The sequence below is a fragment of the Oncorhynchus keta genome, chromosome 13, assembly GCF_023373465.1.
Source record: "Oncorhynchus keta strain PuntledgeMale-10-30-2019 chromosome 13, Oket_V2, whole genome shotgun sequence".
NCBI classification, from domain to species: Eukaryota; Metazoa; Chordata; class Actinopteri; order Salmoniformes; family Salmonidae; genus Oncorhynchus; species Oncorhynchus keta.
Window position 1 is genome coordinate 7,725,870 of NC_068433.1, and position 22,366 is coordinate 7,748,235.

At 44.0% G+C, this 22,366-nt stretch overlaps 1 protein-coding gene across 5 annotated transcripts in view; it reads left to right on the plus strand.

The window, feature by feature from the left end:
• Window positions 1-22,366, plus strand: part of rell1 (RELT like 1) — a 62,256-nt gene that overhangs the window by 19,828 nt on the left and 20,062 nt on the right. For all 5 annotated transcript variants that reach the window (XM_052459298.1, XM_052459299.1, XM_052459301.1 and 2 more), the window contains 2 exons: window positions 9,550-9,624; window positions 18,240-18,294. In XM_052459298.1, coding sequence (XP_052315258.1) covers window positions 9,550-9,624; window positions 18,240-18,294 — 130 coding nt within the window. The remainder of the gene's footprint in view (window positions 1-9,549; window positions 9,625-18,239; window positions 18,295-22,366) is intronic.

A 22,366-nucleotide genomic window follows, 5' to 3' on the forward strand; every position in this document is an offset into this window, starting at 1 on the left:
TTTAAATGGAAAATAACGTTTTGAGACTGAAGACACCGATTTTCATTGTAGTTTATGTAAGTTTGGTTTTGAGAGTAAAAAAAAAAAGTTTATTTTATTTTTTTAATAGGTTTTGAAAACTCTATTTAACTTACATAAACTGCAATGAATGAAGAAAAAAATCATATATATATATATATATATACTCACACACAGTTGGAAGTTTACATGCACCTTTGACAAATGCATTTAAACTCAGTTTTTCCACAATTCCTGACATTAATCCTGGTAAATTCCCTGTCTTTAGGATCAGTTAGGATCTCCACTTTATTTTAAGAATGTGAAATGTCAGAATAATAGAGAATGATTTATTTCAGATTTTATTTATTTCATCACATTCACAGTGGGGCAGAAGTTTACATACACTCAATTAGTATTTGGTAGCATTGCTTTTTAAAAATTGTTTAACTTGGGTCAAATGTTTTGGTTACCCTTCCACAAGCTTCCCACAATAAGTTGGGTGAGTTTTGGCCCATTCATCCTGACAGAGCTGGTGTAACTGAGTCAGGTTTGTAGGCCTCCTTGCTCGCACACACTTTTTTTTTTTTAGGGACTCTTTCGTTTAACACACAGTGTAACTCTTCCACAGTAAAACCTCGTACACCCGAGTACTTCTCTACAGCTGGCACCACAACATCTCGTTTCTGTCATTTATGTTTCATTTCTGCAGTACAGTTGATATGCTAAGAAGCCAACCTTGCTGAAGCACAAATTATATCACTCTGTATTGGCCTAGGCAAAACTACTCACCCTTGACCCATCATCCTCTACTCTCTTCACTGCCTCAGCATATGTGAACTTCTGTTCTACTCTGACCCTGCCAACCTCAACCTGTCTCTCTCGCACCAGGCACTTCTGATCCCCAGCAACATGGGTATCCCCACAACTGACACACACTGTTTTCTTTACCCCCGATAATACACATTCCTTTGTCCCATGCCTTCCTGCACACTTCTCACATCTTGGAATGTCCCTCCTCCACACTGCTGCAACATGACCATGAGCTTGACATCTGAAACACCTCAGTGGGTTCGGCACAAAAGTTCTCATTGGAATAACTGACATTTCCTAACATGACTTGGTCAAGTAAATACTCTGCTTCAAAACTCAAAAGGACTATAACGGTGTCTTCTCAGTTTCACTACGCTTGCCAAACGGCAGGTGTCACAGACACAGGGAATCTTCAACTTTAGTTGCACCACCTCAACACTTAACTCCACCCCAGTGATCACTCCTTTCAAAGGCGCCCTGCTCCGGAGAAGTCACAGGTTTTGTCCTGTGATGTGAAGCGCTCGCTCCCTCTGGGCCTAAGAATCACAAAGTCCACTTCGAGCTACCTTCACCGATTTGAACAGTACCCACATTCTATACTACCCAGCCTGAGACTACATATGGGTCAGTCAAAATGTAGGGATCCACTTTCTACAAACGTTTCACTCCCACTGGGCAAGAATCATCTTTTGCATGACCATAGGGGAGAGGCTGGGACTCTGAGGTCTTCTCCACACCTGCCACCGCAGGTACAGTGATTCATCCTCATTCTTATCAGGTTACATTTCTGAGACAGCAGAATACGGATTGTACTCAACATTCTTCCTCAACACACATCTTTCCTCTGCACTGGGCTCTTCTCCTTCTTCCTCACTGTCCATAACCACGTTTATCCATTCACCTTGCTCATGCAGAGCCTTCATCCACTGTATTGTTTGCAGATCAAACACTGATGGCCTTTCTCTAATACTCAACATCTGTTCCTGAGGACAATTTACTAGTCTGGGTATCTCTGGCCTCTCCATGCTTTCAATTTACCATGTCTGGCCTCTCCATGCTTTCAATTTACCATCTCTGGCCTCTCCATGCTTTCAATTTACCATCTCTGGCCTCTCCATGCTTCCAATTTACCATCTCTGGCCTCTCCATGCTTCCAATTTACCATCTCTGGCCTCTCCATGCTTCCAATTTACCATCTCTGGCCTCTCCATGCTTCCAATTTACCATCTCTGGCCTCTCCATGCTTTCAATTTACCATCTCTGGCCTCTCCATGCTTTCAATTTACCATCTCTGGCCTCTCCATGCTTTCAATTTACCATCTCTGGCCTCTCCATGCTTTCAATTTACCATCTCTGGCCTCTCCATGCTTTCAATTTACCATCTCTGGCCTCTCCATGCTTTCAATTTACCATCTCTGGCCTCTCCATGCTTTCAATTTACCACCTCTGGCCTCTCCATGCTTTCAATTTACCACCTCTGGCCTCTCCATGCTTCCAATTTACCACCTCTGGCCTCTCCATGCTTCCAATTTACCACCTCTGGCCTCTCCATGCTCCCAAATTACCATCTCTGGCTTCTCCATGCTTCCAATTTACCATCTCTGGCCTCTCCATGCTTTCAATTTACCATCTCTGGCCTCTCCATGCTTTCAATTTACCATCTCTGGCCTCTCCATGCTCCCAAATTACCATCTCTGGCCTCTCCATGCTTCCAATTTACCATCTCTGGCCTCTCCATGCTTCCAATTTACCCTCTCTGGCCTCTCCATGCTCCCAAATTACCATCTCTGGCCTCTCCATGCTCCCAAATTACCATCTCTGGCCTCTCCATGCTCCCAAATTACCATCTCTGGCCTCTCCATGCTCCCAAATTACCATCTCTGGCCTCTCCATGCTTTCAAATTACCATCTCTGGCCTCTCCATGCTTTCAATTTACCATCTCTGGCCTCTCCATGCTTTCAATTTACCATCTCTGGCCTCTCCATGCTTTCAATTTACCATCTCTGGCCTCTCCATGCTTTCAATTTACCATCTCTGGCCTCTCCATGCTTCCAATTTACCATCTCTGGCCTCTCCATGCTTCCAATTTACCATCTCTGGCTTCTCCATGCTTCCAATTTACCATCTCTGGCCTTTCCATGCTCCCAAATTACCATCTCTGGCCTCTCCATGCTCCCAAATTACCATCTCTGGCCTCTCCATGCTCCCAAATTACCATCTCTGGCTTCTCCATGCTTCCAATTTACCATCTCTGGCCTCTCCATGCTTTCAATTTACCATCTCTGGCCTCTCCATGCTTTCAATTTACCATCTCTGGCCTCTCCATGCTTTCAATTTACCATCTCTGGCCTCTCCATGCTTTCAATTTACCATCTCTGGCCTCTCCATGCTTTCAATTTACCATCTCTGGCCTCTCCATGCTTTCAATTTACCATCTCTGGCCTCTCCATGCTTTCAATTTACCATCTCTGGCCTCTCCATGCTTTCAATTTACCATCTCTGGCCTCTCCATGCTTTCAATTTACCATCTCTGGCCTCTCCATGCTTTCAATTTACCATCTCTGGCCTCTCCATGCTTCCAAATTACCATCTCTGGCCTCTCCATGCTCCCAATTTACCATCTCTGGCCTCTCCATGCTTTCAATTTACCATCTCTGGCCTCTCCATGCTCCCAAATTACCATCTCTGGCCTCTCCATGCTCCCAATTCACCATCTCTGGCCTCTCCATGCTCCCAATTTACCATCTCTGGCCTCTCCATGCTCCCAAATTACCCTCTCTGGCCTCTCCATGCTCCCAAATTACCCTCTCTGGCCTCTCCATGCTCCCAAATTACCATCTCTGGCCTCTCCATGCTCCCAAATTACCATCTCTGGCCTCTTCATGCTTCCAAATTACCATCTCTGGCCTCTCCATGCTTCCAATTTACCATCTCTGGCCTCTCCATGCTTCCAATTTACCATCTCTGGCCTCTCCATGCTTCCAATTTACCATCTCTGGCCTCTCCATGCTTCCAATTTACCATCTCTGGCCTCTCCATGCTTCCAATTTACCATCTCTGGCCTCTCCATGCTTCCAATTTACCATCTCTGGCCTCTCCATGCTTCCAATTTACCATCTCTGGCCTCTCCATGCTTCCAATTTACCATCTCTGGCCTCTCCATGCTTCCAATTTACCATCTCTGGCCTCTCCATGCTTCCAATTTACCATCTCTGGCCTCTCCATGCTTCCAATTTACCATCTCTGGCCTCTCCATGCTTCCAATTTACCATCTCTGGCCTCTCCATGCTTCCAATTTACCATCTCTGGCCTCTCCATGCTTCCAATTTACCATCTCTGGCCTCTCCATGCTTCCAATTTACCATCTCTGGCCTCTCCATGCTTCCAATTTACCATCTCTGGCCTCTCCATGCTTCCAATTTACCATCTCTGGCCTCTCCATGCTTCCAATTTACCATCTCTGGCCTCTCCATGCTTCCAATTTACCATCTCTGGCCTCTCCATGCTTCCAATTTACCATCTCTGGCCTCTCCATGCTTCCAATTTACCATCTCTGGCCTCTCCATGCTTCCAATTTACCATCTCTGGCCTCTCCATGCTTCCAATTTACCATCTCTGGCCTCTCCATGCTTCCAATTTACCATCTCTGGCCTCTCCATGCTTCCAATTTACCATCTCTGGCCTCTCCATGCTTCCAATTTACCATCTCTGGCCTCTCCATGCTTCCAATTTACCATCTCTGGCCTCTCCATGCTTCCAATTTACCATCTCTGGCCTCTCCATGCTTCCAATTTACCATCTCTGGCCTCTCCATGCTTCCAATTTACCATCTCTGGCCTCTCCATGCTTCCAATTTACCATCTCTGGCCTCTCCATGCTCCCAATTTACCATCTCTGGCCTCTCCATGCTCCCAATTTACCATCTCTGGCCTCTCCATGCTTCCAAATTACCATCTCTGGCCTCTCCATGCTTCCAAATTACCATCTCTGGCCTCTCCATGCTTCCAAATTACCATCTCTGGGTATCTCTGGCCTCTCCATGCTCGCAAAATGTGAGCTACTCTGCATCGAACAGCACTTTTTGCACCAAGTACGTTCATCTCTAGGAGCCAGAACGCGTCTCCTTCCTGAGGGGTATGACGGCTGCGTGGTCCCATGGTGTTTATACTTGCGTACTATTGTTTGTACAGATGAACGTGGTGCCTTCAGGCATTTGGAAATTGCTCCCAAGGACGAACCAGACTTGTGGAGGTCTACATTTTTTTTCTGAGATCTTCACTGATATTCCCATGATGTCAAGCAAAGGCACTGAGTTTGAAGGTAGGCCTTGAAATACATCCACAGGTACACCTCCAATTGACTCAAATGATGTCAATTAGCTTATCAGAAGCTTCTAAAGCCATGTTGTTAGATGACACTACAGTGGTAGGCTTGATTACCAATAACGACGAGATGGCCTACAGGGAGTAGGTGAGGGCCCTCGAGTGTGGTGTCAGGACAATAACCTCACACTCAACGTCAACAAAACAAAGGAGATGATCGTGGACTTCATGAAACAGCAGAGGGAGCACCCCCCTATCCACATCGACGGGACAGTAGTAGAGAAGGTGGAAAGTTTGAAGTTCCTCAGCCTACACATCACGGACAAACTGAAATGGTCCACCCACAGACAGTGTGGTAAAGGAGGCAACATCGCCTCTTCAACCTCAGGAGGCTGAAGAAATTCGGTTTGTCACCAAAAGCACTCTCAAACTTTTACAGATGCATCCTGTCGGGCTGTATCACCGCCTGGTACGGCAACTGCTCCGCCCACAACCGTAAGGCTCTTCAGAGGGCAGTGAGGTCTGCACAACGCATCACCGGGGGCAAAGTACCTGCCCTCCAGGACACCTACACCACCCGATGTCACAGGAAGGCCATAAACTGCCTGTTCACCCCGCTATCATCCAGAAGGCGAGGTCAGTACAGGTGCATCAAAGCAGGGCCCGAGAGACTGAAATCAGCTTTTATCTCAAGGCCATCAGACTGTTAAACAGCCACCACTAACATTGAGTGGCTGCTGCCAACACACTGACTCAACTCCAGCCAGTTTAATAATGGAAATTGATGTAAAAATATATCACTAGCCACTTTAAACAATGCTACTTAATATAATGTTTACATTACTCATCTCATACAGTGCCTTGCGAAAGTATTCGGCCCCCTTGAACTTTGCGACCTTTTGCCACACAGGCTTCAAACATAAAGATATAAAACTGTATATTTTTGTGAAGAATCAACAAGTGGGACACAATCATGAAGTGGAACGACATTTTATTGGATATTTCAAACTTTTTAAACAAATCAAAAACTGAAAAATTGGGCGTGCAAAATTATTCAGCCCCTTTACTTTCAGTGCAGCAAACTCTCTCCAGAAGTTCAGTGAGGATCTCTGAATGATCCAATGTTGACCTAAATGACTAATGATGATAAATACAATCCACCTGTGTGTAATCAAGTCTCCGTATAAATGCACCTGCACTGTGATAGTCTCAGAGGTCCGTTAAAAGCGCAGAGAGCATCATGAAGAACAAGGAACACACCAGGCAGGTCCGAGATACTGTTGTGAAGAAGTTTAAAGCCGGATTTGGATACAAAAAGATTTCCCAAGCTTTAAACATCCCAAGGATCACTGTGCAAGCGATAATGGTCCTTCTGTGGCTCAGTTGGTAGAGCATGGCGCTTGTAACGCCAGGGTAGTGGGTTCATTTCCCGGGACCACCCATACGTAGAATGTATGCACACATGACTGTAAGTCGCTTTGGATAAAAGCGTCAGCTAAATGGCATATATTATTATTATTATATTAATATTGAAATGGAAGGAGTATCAGACCACTGCAAATCTACCAAGAACTGTCCGTCCTTCTAAACTTTCAGCTCATACAAGGAGAAGATTGATCAGAGATGCAGCCAAGAGGCCCATGATCACTCTGGATGAACTGCAGAGATCTACAGCTGAGGTGGGAGACTCTGTCCATAGGACAACAAGCAGTCGTATATTGCACAAATCTGGCCTTTATGGAAGAGTGGCAAGAAAGCCATTTCTTAAAGATATCCATAAAAAGTGTTGTTTAAAGTTTGCCACAAGCCACCTGGGAGACACACCAAACATGTGGAAGAAGGTGCTCTGGTCAGATGAAACCAAAATTGAACTTTTTGGCAACAATGCAAAACATTATGTTTGGCGTAAAAGCAACACAGCTCATCACCCTGAACACACCATCCCCACGGTCAAACATGGTGGTGGCAGCATCATGGTTTGGGCCTGCTTTTCTTCAGCAGGGACAGGGAAGATGGCACGGCCATAGCTCATCCATATATTAATATGTACATATTCTTATTCATTCCTTTACACTTGTGTGTGTATAAGGTAGTTGTTGTGAAATTGTTAGATTACTTGTTAGATATTCCTGCATGGTCTGAACAAGAAGCACAAGCATTTCGCTACACTCACATTAACGTCTGCTAACCATGTATATGTGACAAATAACATTTGATTAAAGCCATGACATAATTTTCTGGATTTTCCCAAGCTGTTTAAAGGCAAAGTCAACTTAGTGTATGTAAACTTCTGACTCACTGGAATTGTGATACAGTGAAATAAACTATTGTTGGGAAGATTGCTTAAGGCATCTTTGTGCATGACACAACTGACTTGCCAAAACTATATTTTGTTAACAAGAAATGTGTAGTGTGGTTGAAACACTTAGGATGGAGTTTTTAAAACTTGTTTATGTAAACTTCTGACTTTAACTGTGTATACACACACACACACACACACACATTACACGCTGTATATTGTACAATTAGACTGACCGACAGACCACATATCATCCATCTTGTAACCTACATTTTTCACACTCAATTGTATTTTAGTATTAAACTTATCTACTTTCCCACAACATAAGATTTATCCCTCTCATATTTTTACAACTGCAATAATCACAAAACATTGATGGCTTGATCACAAGATAACAACACTGTTGAAAGTAATATATTACTTAGACGCTGTTGAATATGCCGGTAATGCGAGGTGCTACATTACCTTCCTCTGGGTCACCCAGGCAACGGACCTTCCTCTGGGTCACCCAGGCAACGGACCTTCCTCTGGGTCACCCAGGCAACGGACCTTCCTCTGGGTCACCCAGGCAACGGACCTTCCTCTGGGTCACCCAGGCAACGGACCTTCCTCTGGGTCACCCAGGCAACGGACCTTCCTCTGGGTCACCCAGGCAACGGACCTTCCACGCAAAACAAAGACTGGCTATTAGCCTTTCTACCAGAGTGTCATTCATCATTTTAAGCCCCATTCAATCCTCAGGTTTCAGATGATACTGTATGTATATCTCACTGACTCATGGAACAGTTGGACAGGCAGGTTTGGCTCTTGAGAGGGGGCTGTGTGTATGCATAGGTGTACAGTGTGTGTCTACTGTGTAGGTGTGTGTGTGTGTATACTGTGTGCGCTGTGTAGGCAGCCCTCATCTGTTACTTCTGGAGCAGAGGTATTGATGCACGGACCGGTTTGGGTTTTTACTTTACTTTCTATACCGGTATTTGAATTTATTTTTAAATGTGATACACAGTGTGTAATGTTTAATTTGCTACTTGAGCTTTCTTTCTTTTTATTTATATATATATATATACATACATACATACATACATACATACATATCACTTTCCACACTGACCTAGCCCCGCCCCCAGTCACTCAAGGAGCGTGTTTGATGTTCCGTAACCATGACAACCACGAGACCCTTGTGTTCCGTCTACATGGTCAATGCAGCACATGCTACAATGTTGATGACAACGATGCTGTTTTCACTTTATCTTCTTACTGTAAATCCACTATCGTTCCATAATTACACTATTAGTTTGGAAATAGCTAGTTTCTTCTCTTAGCAAGTTGGGCCTAAATCTTGTTAGCTGCTAATGCTAATCGCTAGCTAATAAATATATAGTCAGAGCAAGTGTAATTCACTATACAGCCTTATAATACCAAGGATGGTGTAGACCTAAAATCTGCATGTTTGTTCCACAGTATCGTCTAAATCAAAGAGTACACAAAGCTATGAGAATTAAATGTAGCCGGGTCCACAAGAAAACACTTATCAACACTTTGCTTCCTACCCTGCCACAATAACTCGTCCCTGGGATTTTCATTCCTTGTCATGTCAAGCACTGTATTCAAAGTGCACACTTTAAAATTAGAATATATATTTTTATTTTTAGAAAACTCATTATATTCCAACAGTTCACCCAAGTGTTTTGCTCTAAATCGCAATTGCAACATTTGGTTAAAAATAAGTCGTAGATTATTTACCCATGTTATGCAGCCCTATGTGGCAGTGTGGAAATAATCTCCAAATTAAATGAGTGTAGGAAATGCAGAAATTGTTGATTTGAACAGTATAAAACTATCAAAACAGATAAAGACTCATTAAAACCACCTAATGTATGTTGCCATCCTAGGGATCACTCACTACTCATAAAGCAAATTTAGAACTTTTATTATTAAAAAAACATAAATTACAGTCCAATTTTCATATCCAATTATGGTATTTTGGGCATATCGCCCAGCCCTAACTGTACCCAACTGCCTTTCTGATGAATGTTAGGGAAAGCCTTTTCATGTTGACGATGACTAATGTGTTGCAGTGTTTGAGCTCTTTTTTGTAATTGTGTGTTTCTCTACAGAGCTGAACGACACCTACAGCGAGAGCAACGACGACACCGTGGGACAGATCGTTCAATACATCATGAAGAATGAAGGTAACTAGGCAACAATACAGTAACCACTGAGTGTTTATGGATAGTGGATAACTGTCTCCTCTCTCCTGACAACAATACTATAACTAGTGTCTATGACCACTCTACTGTCTCCTCTCTCCTGGGCAACAATACTATAGCTAGTGTCTATGACCACTACTGTCTCTTCTCCTGACAACAATACTATAACTAGTGTCTATGACCACTACTGTCTCTTCTCCTGACAACAATACTATAACTAGTGTCTATGACCACTCTACTGTCTCCTACTGACAACAATACTATAACTAGTGTCTATGACCACTCTACTGTCTCTTCTCCGGACAACAATACTATAACTAGTGTCTATGACCACTCTACTGTCTCCTCTCTCCTGGGCAACAATACTATAGCTAGTGTCTATGACCACTACTGTCTCTTCTCCTGACAACAATACTATAACTAGTGTCTATGACCTCTACTGTCTCCTACTGACAACAATACTATAACTAGTGTCTATGACCACTCTACTGTCTCTTCTCCGGACAACAATACTATAACTAGTGTCTATGACCACTCTACTGACAACAATACTATAACTAGTGTCTATGACCACTCTACTGACAACAATACTATAACTAGTGTCTATGACCACTCTACTGTCTCCTCTCTCCTGGGCAACAATACTATAGCTAGTGTCTATGACCACTACTGTCTCTTCTCCTGACAACAATACTATAACTAGTGTCTATGACCTCTACTGTCTCCTACTGACAACAATACTATAACTAGTGTCTATGACCACTCTACTGTCTCTTCTCCGGACAACAATACTATAACTAGTGTCTATGACCACTCTACTGACAACAATACTATAACTAGTGTCTATGACCACTCTACTGACAACAATACTATAACTAGTGTCTATGACCACTCTACTGACAACAATACTATAACTAGTGTCTATGACCACTCTACTGACAACAATACTATAACTAGTGTCTATGACCACTCTACTGACAACAATACTATAACTAGTGTCTATGACCACTCTACTGTCTCCTCTCTCCTGACAACAATACTATAACTAGTGTCTATGACCACTCTACTGTCTCCTCTCTCCTGGGCAACAATACTATAGCTAGTGTCTATGACCACTACTGTCTCTTCTCCTGACAACAATACTATAACTAGTGTCTATGACCTCTACTGTCTCCTACTGACAACAATACTATAACTAGTGTCTATGACCACTCTACTGACAACAATACTATAACTAGTGTCTATGACCACTCTACTGACAACAATACTATAACTAGTGTCTATGACCACTCTACTGACAACAATACTATAACTAGTGTCTATGACCACTCTACTGACAACAATACTATAACTAGTGTCTATGACCACTCTACTGACAACAATACTATAACTAGTGTCTATGACCACTCTACTGTCTCCTCTCTCCTGACAACAATACTATAACTAGTGTCTATGACCACTCTACTGTCTCCTCTCTCCTGGGCAACAATACTATAGCTAGTGTCTATGACCACTACTGTCTCTTCTCCTGACAACAATACTATAACTAGTGTCTATGACCTCTACTGTCTCCTACTGACAACAATACTATAACTAGTGTCTATGACCACTCTACTGTCTCTTCTCCGGACAACAATACTATAACTAGTGTCTATGACCACTCTACTGACAACAATACTATAACTAGTGTCTATGACCACTCTACTGACAACAATACTATAACTAGTGTCTATGACCACTCTACTGTCTCCTACTGACAACAATACTATAACTAGTGTCTATGACCACTCTACTGTCTCATCTCTCCTGACAACACTACTATAACTAGTGTCTATGACCACTCTACTGTCTCCTACTGACAACAATACTATAACTAGTGTCTATGTACCACTCTACTGTCTCCTACTGACAACAATACTATAACTAGTGTCTATGACCACTCTACTGACAACAATACTATAACTAGTGTCTATGACCACTACTGTCTCCTACTGACAACAATACTATAACTAGTGTCTATGACCACTACTGTCTCCTAATGACAACAATACTATAACTAGTGTCTATGACCACTCTACTGACAACAATACTATAACTAGTGTCTATGACCACTCTACTGTCTCCTACTGACAACAATACTATAACTTGTGTCTATGACCACTCTACTGTCTCCTACTGACAACAATACTATAACTAGTGTCTATGACCACTCTACTGTCTCCTACTGACAACAATACTATAACTAGTGTCTATGACCACTCTACTGTCTCCTCTCTCCTGACAACAATACTATAACTAGTGTCTATGTACCACTCTACTGTCTCCTACTGACAACAATACTATAACTAGTGTCTATGACCACTCTACTGTCTCCTACTGACAACAATACTATAACTAGTGTCTATGACCACTCTACTGTCTCCTACTGACAACAATACTATAACTAGTGTCTATGACCACTCTACTGTCTCCTCTCTCCTGACAACAATACTATAACTAGTGTCTATGTACCACTCTACTGTCTCCTACTGACAACAATACTATAACTAGTGTCTATGACCACTCTACTGTCTCCTCTCTCCTGACAACAATACTATAACTAGTGTCTATGTACCACTCTACTGTCTCCTACTGACAACAATACTATAACTAGTGTCTATGACCACTCTACTGTCTCCTACTGACAACAATACTATAACTTGTGTCTATGACCACTCTACTGTCTCCTACTGACAACAATACTATAACTTGTGTCTATGACCACTCTACTGTCTCCTACTGACAACAATACTATAACTTGTGTCTATGACCACTCTACTGTCTCCTACTGACAACAATACTATAACTAGTGTCTATGACCACTCTACTGTCTCCTACTGACAACAATACTATAACTAGTGTCTATGACCACTCTACTGTCTCCTACTGACAACAATACTATAACTAGTGTCTATGACCACTCTACTGACAACAATACTATAACTAGTGTCTATGACCACTCTACTGTCTCCTACTGACAACAATACTATAACTAGTGTCTATGACCACTCTACTGTCTCCTACTGACAACAATACTATAACTAGTGTCTATGACCACTCTACTGACAACAATACTATAACTAGTGTCTATGACCACTCTACTGTCTCCTACTGACAACAATACTATAACTAGTGTCTATGACCACTCTACTGACAACAATACTATAACTAGTGTCTATGACCACTCTACTGACAACAATACTATAACTAGTGTCTATGACCACTCTACTGACAACAATACTATAACTAGTGTCTATGACCACTCTACTGACAACAATACTATAACTAGTGTCTATGACCACTCTACTGACAACAATACTATAACTAGTGTCTATGACCACTCTACTGTCTCCTACTGACAACAATACTATAACTAGTGTCTATGACCACTCTACTGTCTCCTACTGACAGCAATACTATAACTAGTGTCTATGACCACTCTACTGACAACAATACTATAACTAGTGTCTATGACCACTCTACTGTCTCCTACTGACAGCAATACTATAACTAGTGTCTGTGACCACTCTACTGTCTCCTACTGACAACAATACTATAACTAGTGTCTGTGACCACTCTACTGTCTCCTACTGACAACAATACTATAACTAGTGTCTATGACCACTCTACTGTCTCATCTCTCCTGACAACACTACTATAACTAGTGTCTATGTACCACTGAACAGTTGCCATGGTTATGTCGTACCACTGAACAGTTGCCATGGTTATGTCGTACTGTCTTTCACACTCTGAAGCTACAGGAGGAGGTGTGTGTGTGTGTGTGTTTAACATCCGGTGAGAGGTGAGTAATGTCTGTTGTTCTACATGGTACACTAATTACTGAAGCTGCTGTGTGGTTACAATAGATTGTAAACACAGGAGCTTCCTACAATGTTGGAATTCTCTATCATCCTATTGTATTACAAGGTTATCACAAGTGTATTGATGGCAACCGTGCCATTGACTCACCCTCATTAGTTGACGTTGTGTGACCTATGCACGGTCACACACCTACATTCTGTGAGTCAGTCTTGATAGTATTGCCAGTCAGGATCGAGTATAGTATTGTCAGTCTCGATAGCATTGCCTGATTATGACGAAACAGGAAGTCTCCAAGTCAAAGCCTTTTCCTGCTCACGTTGGCATGCTGCACAAAGCCTTAGGGACTCCATACTGATTTATACTCTCCTTCCTTCCAGGTGGTCACAAAGGTGTGTTGAAATGCCCTCTGGTCAGACATGATAAGTGATTTTTAATATGATGCTAGGCTTCTAGTGTAGTACACAGTCTTATTTTGTGGGGAAATCGGGCTTAGTTTGACCGAGAGGAAACAGGATGTTCACATGCTCATGTGAAGTCGGACGTGACTCCGATGTTTCCACAGGTCTTTCCTCATCTTTAGTTATTCTGGGTTATATATATATATATATATATATATATATATATTAGTCATATAGTTATTCTATTTTCTCCACTGAAGTGTTGGCCAACACAGTGCCTTCAGAAAGTATTCAGACCCCTTGACCTTTTTCCACATTTTTGTTACGTTACAGCCTCATTCTAAAAATGATTACATTTGGGGGGGTTTTCTGCTCATCAATCTACACTCAATACCCCATGACATCACAATAGCCCATAATGACAGTGAAAACAGTGTTTTATTTCTTTAAAATAAACTTATCACATTCACATAAGTATTCAGACCCTTTACTCAGTTCTTTGTTGAAGCACCTTTGGCAGCAATTACAGCCTTGACTCTTCATGGGTATGACACTACAAGCTTGGCACACCTGTATTTGGGGAGTTTCTCCCATTCTTCTCTGCAGATCCTCTCTGTCAGGTTGGATGGGGAGCATCGCTGCACAGCTTTTTCCAGTCTCTCCAGAGATGTTAGATTGGGTTCAAGTCCGGGCCAGGTTTCTTCCAGACATGATGCTGCCACCACCATGCTTCACTGTAGGGATGGTGCCAGGTTTCTTCCAGACATGATGCTGCCACCACCATGCTTCACTGTAGGGATGGTGCCAGGTTTCTTCCAGACATGATGCTGCCACCACCATGCTTCACTGTAGGGATGGTGCCAGGTTTCTTCCAGACATGATGCTGCCACCACCATTCTTCACTGTAGGGATGGTGCCAGGTTTCTTCCAGACATGATGCTGCCACCACCATGCTTCACTGTAGGGATGGTGCCAGGTTTCTTCCAGACATGATACTGCCACCACCATTCTTCACTGTAGGGATGGTGCCAGGTTTCTTCCAGACATGACGCTTGGCATTCAGGCCAAGGAGTTGAATCTTGGTTTCATCAGACCAGAGAAACTTGTTTATCATGTTCTGAGAGTCTTTAGGTGCCTTTTTGGCAAACTCCAAGTGGGTGTCACGTGCATTTTATTGAAGAGTGGCTTCCGTCTGGCCACTCTACCAAGTCCTGATTGGTGGAGTGCTGCAGAGATGGGAGAACCTTCTGGAAGTTTCTCCCATCTCCACAGAAACTCTAGAGTTTTGTCAGAGTGACCATCAGGTTCTCGGTCACCTCCCTGACCAAGGCCTTTCTCCCCCGATTGCTCAGTTCAAGGGAGAGTCTTGGTGGTTCCAAACTGATTCCATTTTAGAATCATGGAGGCCACTGTGTTCTTGGGGACAATTCCTTGGACCTCATGGCTTGGTTTATGCTCTGACCTGCACTGTCAACTGTGGGACCTTATATAGACAGACAGGTGTGTGCCTTTCCAAATCATGTCCAATCAATTGACTTTACCACAGGTAATCATGTGTCCCTATACTGCTAATCATGTCCCTATACTGCTAATCATGTGTCCCTATACTGCTAATCATGTGTCCCTGTACTGCTAATCATGTGTCCCTGTACTGCTAATCATGTGTCCCTGTACTGCTAATAATGTGTCCCTATACTGCTAATAATGTGTCTCTGTACTGCTAATCATGTGTCCCTACACTGCTAATCATGTGTCCCTACACTGCTAATCATGTGTCCCTGTACTGCTAATCATGTGTCCCTATACTGCTAATCATGTGTCCCTACACTGCTAATCATGTGTCCCTACACTGCTAATCATGTGTCCCTACACTGCTAATCATGTGTCCCTACACTGCTAATCATGTGTCCCTACACTGCTAATCATGTGTCCCTACACTGCTAATCATGTGTCCCTATACTGCTAATCATGTGTCCCTGTACTGCTAATCATGTGTCCCTGTACTGCTAATCATGTGTCCCTGTACTGCTAATCATGTGTCCCTGTACTGCTAATCATGTGTCTCTGTACTGCTAATCATGTGTCTCTGTACTGCTAATCATGTGTCTCTGTACTGCTAATCATGTGTCTCTGTACTGCTAATCATGTGTCTCTGTACTGCTAATCATGTGTCTCTGTACTGCTAATCATGTGTCCCTGTACTGCTAATCATGTGTCCCTGTACTGCTAATCATGTGTCCCTGTACTGCTAATCATGTGTCCCTGTACTGCTAATCATGTGTCCCTGTACTGCTAATCATGTGTCCCTGTACTGCTAATAATGTGTCCCTATACTGCTAATAATGTGTCTCTGTACTGCTAATCATGTGTCTCTGTACTGCTAATCATGTGTCTCTGTACTGCTAATCATGTGTCTCTGTACTGCTAATCATGTGTCCCTATACTGCTAATCATGTGTCCCTGTACTGCTAATCATGTGTCTCTGTACTGCTAATCATGTGTCCCTACACTGCTAATCATGTGTCCCTATACTGCTAATCATGTGTCCCTGTACTGCTAATCATGTGTCCCTATACTGCTAATCATGTGTCCCTACACTGCTAATCATGTGTCCCTACACTGCTAATCATGTGTCCCTACACTGCTAATCATGTGTCCCTACACTGCTAATCATGTGTCCCTACACTGCTAATCATGTGTCCCTACACTGCTAATCATGTGTCCCTACACTGCTAATCATGTGTCCCTACACTGCTAATCATGTGTCCCTACACTGCTAATCATGTGTCCCTACACTGCTAATCATGTGTCCCTACACTGCTAATCATGTGTCCCTACACTGCTAATCATGTGTCCCTACACTGCTAATCATGTGTCCCTACACTGCTAATCATGTGTCCCTACACTGCTAATCATGTGTCCCTACACTGCTAATCATGTGTCCCTACACTGCTAATCATGTGTCCCTACACTGCTAATCATGTGTCCCTACACTGCTAATCATGTGTCCCTACACTGCTAATCATGTGTCCCTATACTGCTAATCATGTGTCTCTGTACTGCTAATCATGTGTCTCTGTACTGCTAATCATGTGTCCCTGTACTGCTAATCATGTGTCTCTGTACTGCTAATCATGTGTCTCTGTACTGCTAATCATGTGTCTCTGTACTGCTAATCATGTGTCCCTACACTGCTAATCATGTGTCCCTATACTGCTAATCATGTGTCTCTGTACTGCTAATCATGTGTCTCTGTACTGCTAATCATGTGTCCCTGTACTGCTAATCATGTGTCCCTGTACTGCTAATCATGTGTCTCTGTACTGCTAATCATGTGTCTCTGTACTGCTAATCATGTGTCCCTGTACTGCTAATCATGTGTCCCTGTACTGCTAATCATGTGTCTCTGTACTGCTAATCATGTGTCTCTGTACTGCTAATCATGTGTCTCTGTACTGCTAATCCTGTGTCTCTGTACTGCTAATCCTGTGTCTCTGTACTGCTAATCCTGTGTCTCTGTACTGCTAATCCTGTGTCTCTGTACTGCTAATCCTGTGTCTCTGTACTGCTAATCCTGTGTCTCTGTACTGCTAATCGTGTGTCTCTGTACTGCTAATCGTGTGTCTCTGTACTGCTAATCGTGTGTCTCTGTACTGCCAATCGTGTGTCTCTGTACTGCCAATCGTGTGTCTCTGTACTGCCAATCGTGTGTCTCTGTACTGCCAATCGTGTGTCTCTGTACTGCTAATCGTGTGTCTCTGTACTGCCAATCGTGTGTCTCTGTACTGCCAATCGTGTGTCTCTGTACTGCCAATCGTGTGTCTCTGTACTGCCAATCGTGTGTCTCTGTACTGCCAATCGTGTGTCCCTCTACTGCCAATCGTGTGTCCCTCTACTGCCAATCGTGTGTCCTTGAAGCACATTGACATGTGCCCTCGTTTCTTCTAGGTTATTAATCATGTAATTTACATGTGTAACACTTTGTTTTAAGTCCTGTTGATAAGTATAATAGAAAAAAATGTATGCTCTTGTGCCGTACTTTCTGTCTTCATACTTAGTAATGGCTTATTAATTCTAGCACTAATGTGTCCTACATTTCAGGAAGACGCTGTTGTACATAATGCATTGTTCCCTGTGCACACAGCCTACACCCAGAGGTTATATTCTGAGGACTGAACGTGCTCCTGTTTAATTGAATGCAGTGCACCATTTTAATTGTGTTTTGGGGCTTATCGGCCGCGACCATATTCCAATAAATGTTTCCCCTTCTGATGTCACATGCTCGTTCTCCTCGCTAATTCCCCTACGCCACATCTTTCTCTCTCTCTGTCTCCACAGCGAACTCCGATGCCCTCCAAGCCATGGTTCCTGAAAACAGCATAGACTCAGAAGGGTAAGTATCTTGTCATGACTTCTGTATTAAAACCCTGGCTGCTGCTGCTGGCTACTTTATCAGCACTATTTAAATATACATCAACTCTGAAAGGGAACATTTTTAAGTAGCTCACAACCTCCTCTTAATGTTGTCTGATGTCTTTAACATTGAGGCCTATTTGGGGCGGCAGGTAGCCTAGTGGTCAGAGCGTTGGGCCAGTAACCGAAAGGTTGCCGGATCAAATCCCCGAGCTGACGAGGTAAAAATCTGTCATTCTGCCGTTGAACAAGGCAATTGTAGACCGTTAACATTGTTAATAAGATTTTGACTTGCCTTGTTAAATGTCAAAATTAAAGTAAATATGAACATTGTCAGAAATTCCACCAAAAGGACTGGTTTCCAAGGATACAGTACCACTTGGGTGTGATTATTTTCCAAGCCACTAGATGGCAATGTTGTCCCTTCCTTTTTAATGGCGCTGATGTGGCTGTCGTTTCGGTGGCAGTCAAGCTGGTCTCTCAGACATTGTTTATGGCTTGGTGAGTTTGGATGAAGGCCAGGACTTTTTTTACGACTCAGAATATCAATATGATCCTAACATTTTACATGGTCATTCTGATTGTGCAATCGGGACCAGTCATCTCATAGAAACTGGAAATGAAACTACTGCTCCTTGCATTATACAACCATTCACTTACTAAACAGCTCAGGAATAGACCGACAGGAGCCTGATTCACTTACTAAACAGCTCAGGAATAGACCGACAGGAGCCTGATTCACTTACTAAACAGCTCAGGAATAGACCGACAGGAGCCTGATTCACTTACTAAACAGCTCAGGAATAGACCGACAGGAGCCTGATTCACTTACTAAACAGCTCAGGAATAGACCGACAGGAGCCTGATTCACTTACTAAACAGCTCAGGAATAGACCGACAGGAGCCTGATTCACTTACTAAACAGCTCAGGAATAGACCGACAGGAGCCTGATTCACTTACTAAACAGCTCAGGAATAGACCGACAGGAGCCTGATTCACTTACTAAACAGCTCAGGAATAGACCGACAGGAGCCTGATTCACTTACTAAACAGCTCAGGAATAGACCGACAGGAGCCTGATTCACTTACTAAACAGCTCAGGAATGGACCGACAGGAGCCTGATTCACTTACTAAACAGCTCAGGAATAGACCGACAGGAGCCTGATTCACTTACTAAACAGCTCAGGAATGGACCGACAGGAGCCTGATTCACTTACTAAACAGCTCAGGAATGGACCGACAGGAGCCTGATTCACTTACTAAACAGCTCAGGAATGGACCGACAGGAGCCTGATTCACTTACTAAACGGCTCAGGAATGGACCGACAGGAGCCTGATTCACTTACTAAACGGCTCAGGAATGGACCGACAGGAGCCTGATTCACTTACTAAACGGCTCAGGAATGGACCGACAGGAGCCTGATTCACTTACTAAACGGCTCAGGAATGGACCGACAGGAGCCTGATTCACTTACTAAACGGCTCAGGAATGGACCGACAGGAGCCTGATTCACTTACTAAACGGCTCAGGAATAGACCGACAGGAGCCTGATTCACTTACTAAACGGCTCAGGAATGGACCGACAGGAGCCTGATTCACTTACTAAACGGCTCAGGAATGGACCGACAGGAGCCTGATTCACTTACTAAACGGCTCAGGAATGGACCGACAGGAGCCTGATTCACTTACTAAACGGCTCAGGAATGGACCGACAGGAGCCTGATTCACTTACTAAACGGCTCAGGAATGGACCGACAGGAGCCTGATTCACTTACTAAACGGCTCAGGAATAGACCGACAGGAGCCTGATTCACTTACTAAACGGCTCAGGAATAGACCGACAGGAGCCTGATTCACTTACTAAACAGCTCAGGAATAGACCGACAGGAGCCTGATTCACTTACTAAACAGCTCAGGAATAGACCGACAGGAGCCTGATTCACTTACTAAACAGCTCAGGAATAGACCGACAGGAGCCTGATTCACTTACTAAACAGCTCAGGAATAGACCGACAGGAGCCTGATTCACTTACTAAACAGCTCAGGAATAGACCGACAGGAGCCTGATTCACTTACTAAACAGCTCAGGAATAGACCGACAGGAGCCTGATTCACTTACTAAACAGCTCAGGAATAGACCGACAGGAGCCTGATTCACTTACTAAACAGCTCAGGAATGGACCGACAGGAGCCTGATTCACTTACTAAACAGCTCAGGAATAGACCGACAGGAGCCTGATTCACTTACTAAACAGCTCAGGAATAGACCGACAGGAGCCTGATTCACTTACTAAACAGCTCAGGAATGGACCGACAGGAGCCTGATTCACTTACTAAACAGCTCAGGAATGGACCGACAGGAGCCTGATTCACTTACTAAACAGCTCAGGAATGGACCGACAGGAGCCTGATTCACTTACTAAACAGCTCAGGAATAGACCGACAGGAGCCTGATTCACTTACTAAACAGCTCAGGAATGGACCGACAGGAGCCTGATTCACAATCGTGACCTCTGACAGTTTCATTGTTCGTCTTTGTTGCTGTGAATGGTAAGTAGGTCTGACTTTACAGTTCATAGTCAGGGCCTTGTCCATCAAAGAATACACACACACACACACACACACACACACACACGCGCCTGCCTACATACCTGCCTACCTACATACATACCAACCGAAGAGCTAGAGAGTGCTGGCACTCAAGGAGGGATGACTGCAGAGAGAGAGAAGAGAAAGGGAGAGGAGGGATGACTGCAGAGAGAGAGAAGAGAAAGGGAGAGGAGGGATGACTGCAGAGAGAGAAAGGGAGAGGAGGGATGACTGCAGAGAGAGGGAAGAGAAAGGGAGAGGAGGGATGACTGCAGAGAGAGGGAAGAGAAAGGGAGAGGAGGGATGACTGCAGAGAGGGAAGAGAAAGGGACAGGAGGGATGACTGCAGAGAGAGAGAAGAGAAGGGGAGAGGAGGGATGACTGCAGAGAGAGGGAAGAGAAAGGGAGAGGAGGGATGACTGCAGAGAGAGGGAAGAGAAAGGGAGAGGAGGGATGACTGCAGAGAGAGGGAAGAGAAAGGGAGAGGAGGGATGACTGCAGAGAGAGGGAAGAGAAAGGGAGAGGAGGGATGACTGCAGAGAGGGAAGAGAAAGGGACAGGAGGGATGACTGCAGAGAGAGAGAAGAGAAGGGGAGAGGAGGGATGACTGCAGAGAGAGGGAAGAGAAAGGGAGAGGAGGGATGACTGCAGAGAGAGGGGAGAGGAGGGATGACTGCAGAGAGAGGGAAGAGAAAGGGAGAGGAGGGATGACTGCAGAGAGAGGGAAGAGAAAGGGAGAGGAGGGATGACTGCAGAGAGGGAAGAGAAAGGGACAGGAGGGATGACTGCAGAGAGGGAGAAGAGAAGGGGAGAGGAGGGATGACTGCAGAGAGAGAGAAGAGAAAGGGAGAGGAGGGATGACTGCAGAGAGAGGGAAGAGAAAGGGAGAGGAGGGATGACTGCAGAGAGAGAAGAGAAGGGGAGAGGAGGGATGACTGCAGAGAGAGAGAAGAGAAGGGGAGAGGAGGGATGACTGCAGAGAGAAGAGAAGGGGAGTGGAGGGATGACTGCAGAGAGAGGGAAGAGAAAGGGAGAGGAGGGATGACTGCAGAGAGAGGGAAGAGAAAGGGAGAGGAGGGATGACTGCAGAAAGGGAGAGAGAAGAGAAAGGGAGAGGAGGGATGACTGTAGAAAGAGAGATAAGAGAAAGGGAGAGAAGGGATGACTGCAGAAAGAGAGAGAGAAGAGAAAGGGAGAGAGAAGAGAAAGGGAGAGGAGGTATTGTTATGTGTGGGGTGACGTTCAGGATGAATAAATCATAGCGTGGCGAGTCCGGATGAGGTATGGCCACGACATTGGGTGTTCCGGCACAGTCCGCGGGACAGGACACCACAATGTGTGGGTCTCTGTCTCTCAATGTGCTTTACTGGCACGACGTAACAATGTACACATTGCCGAAGCTTATTTGGGATATTTACGATATTAAACTAATAATTATGAACATTCTCAACGGTAACAAC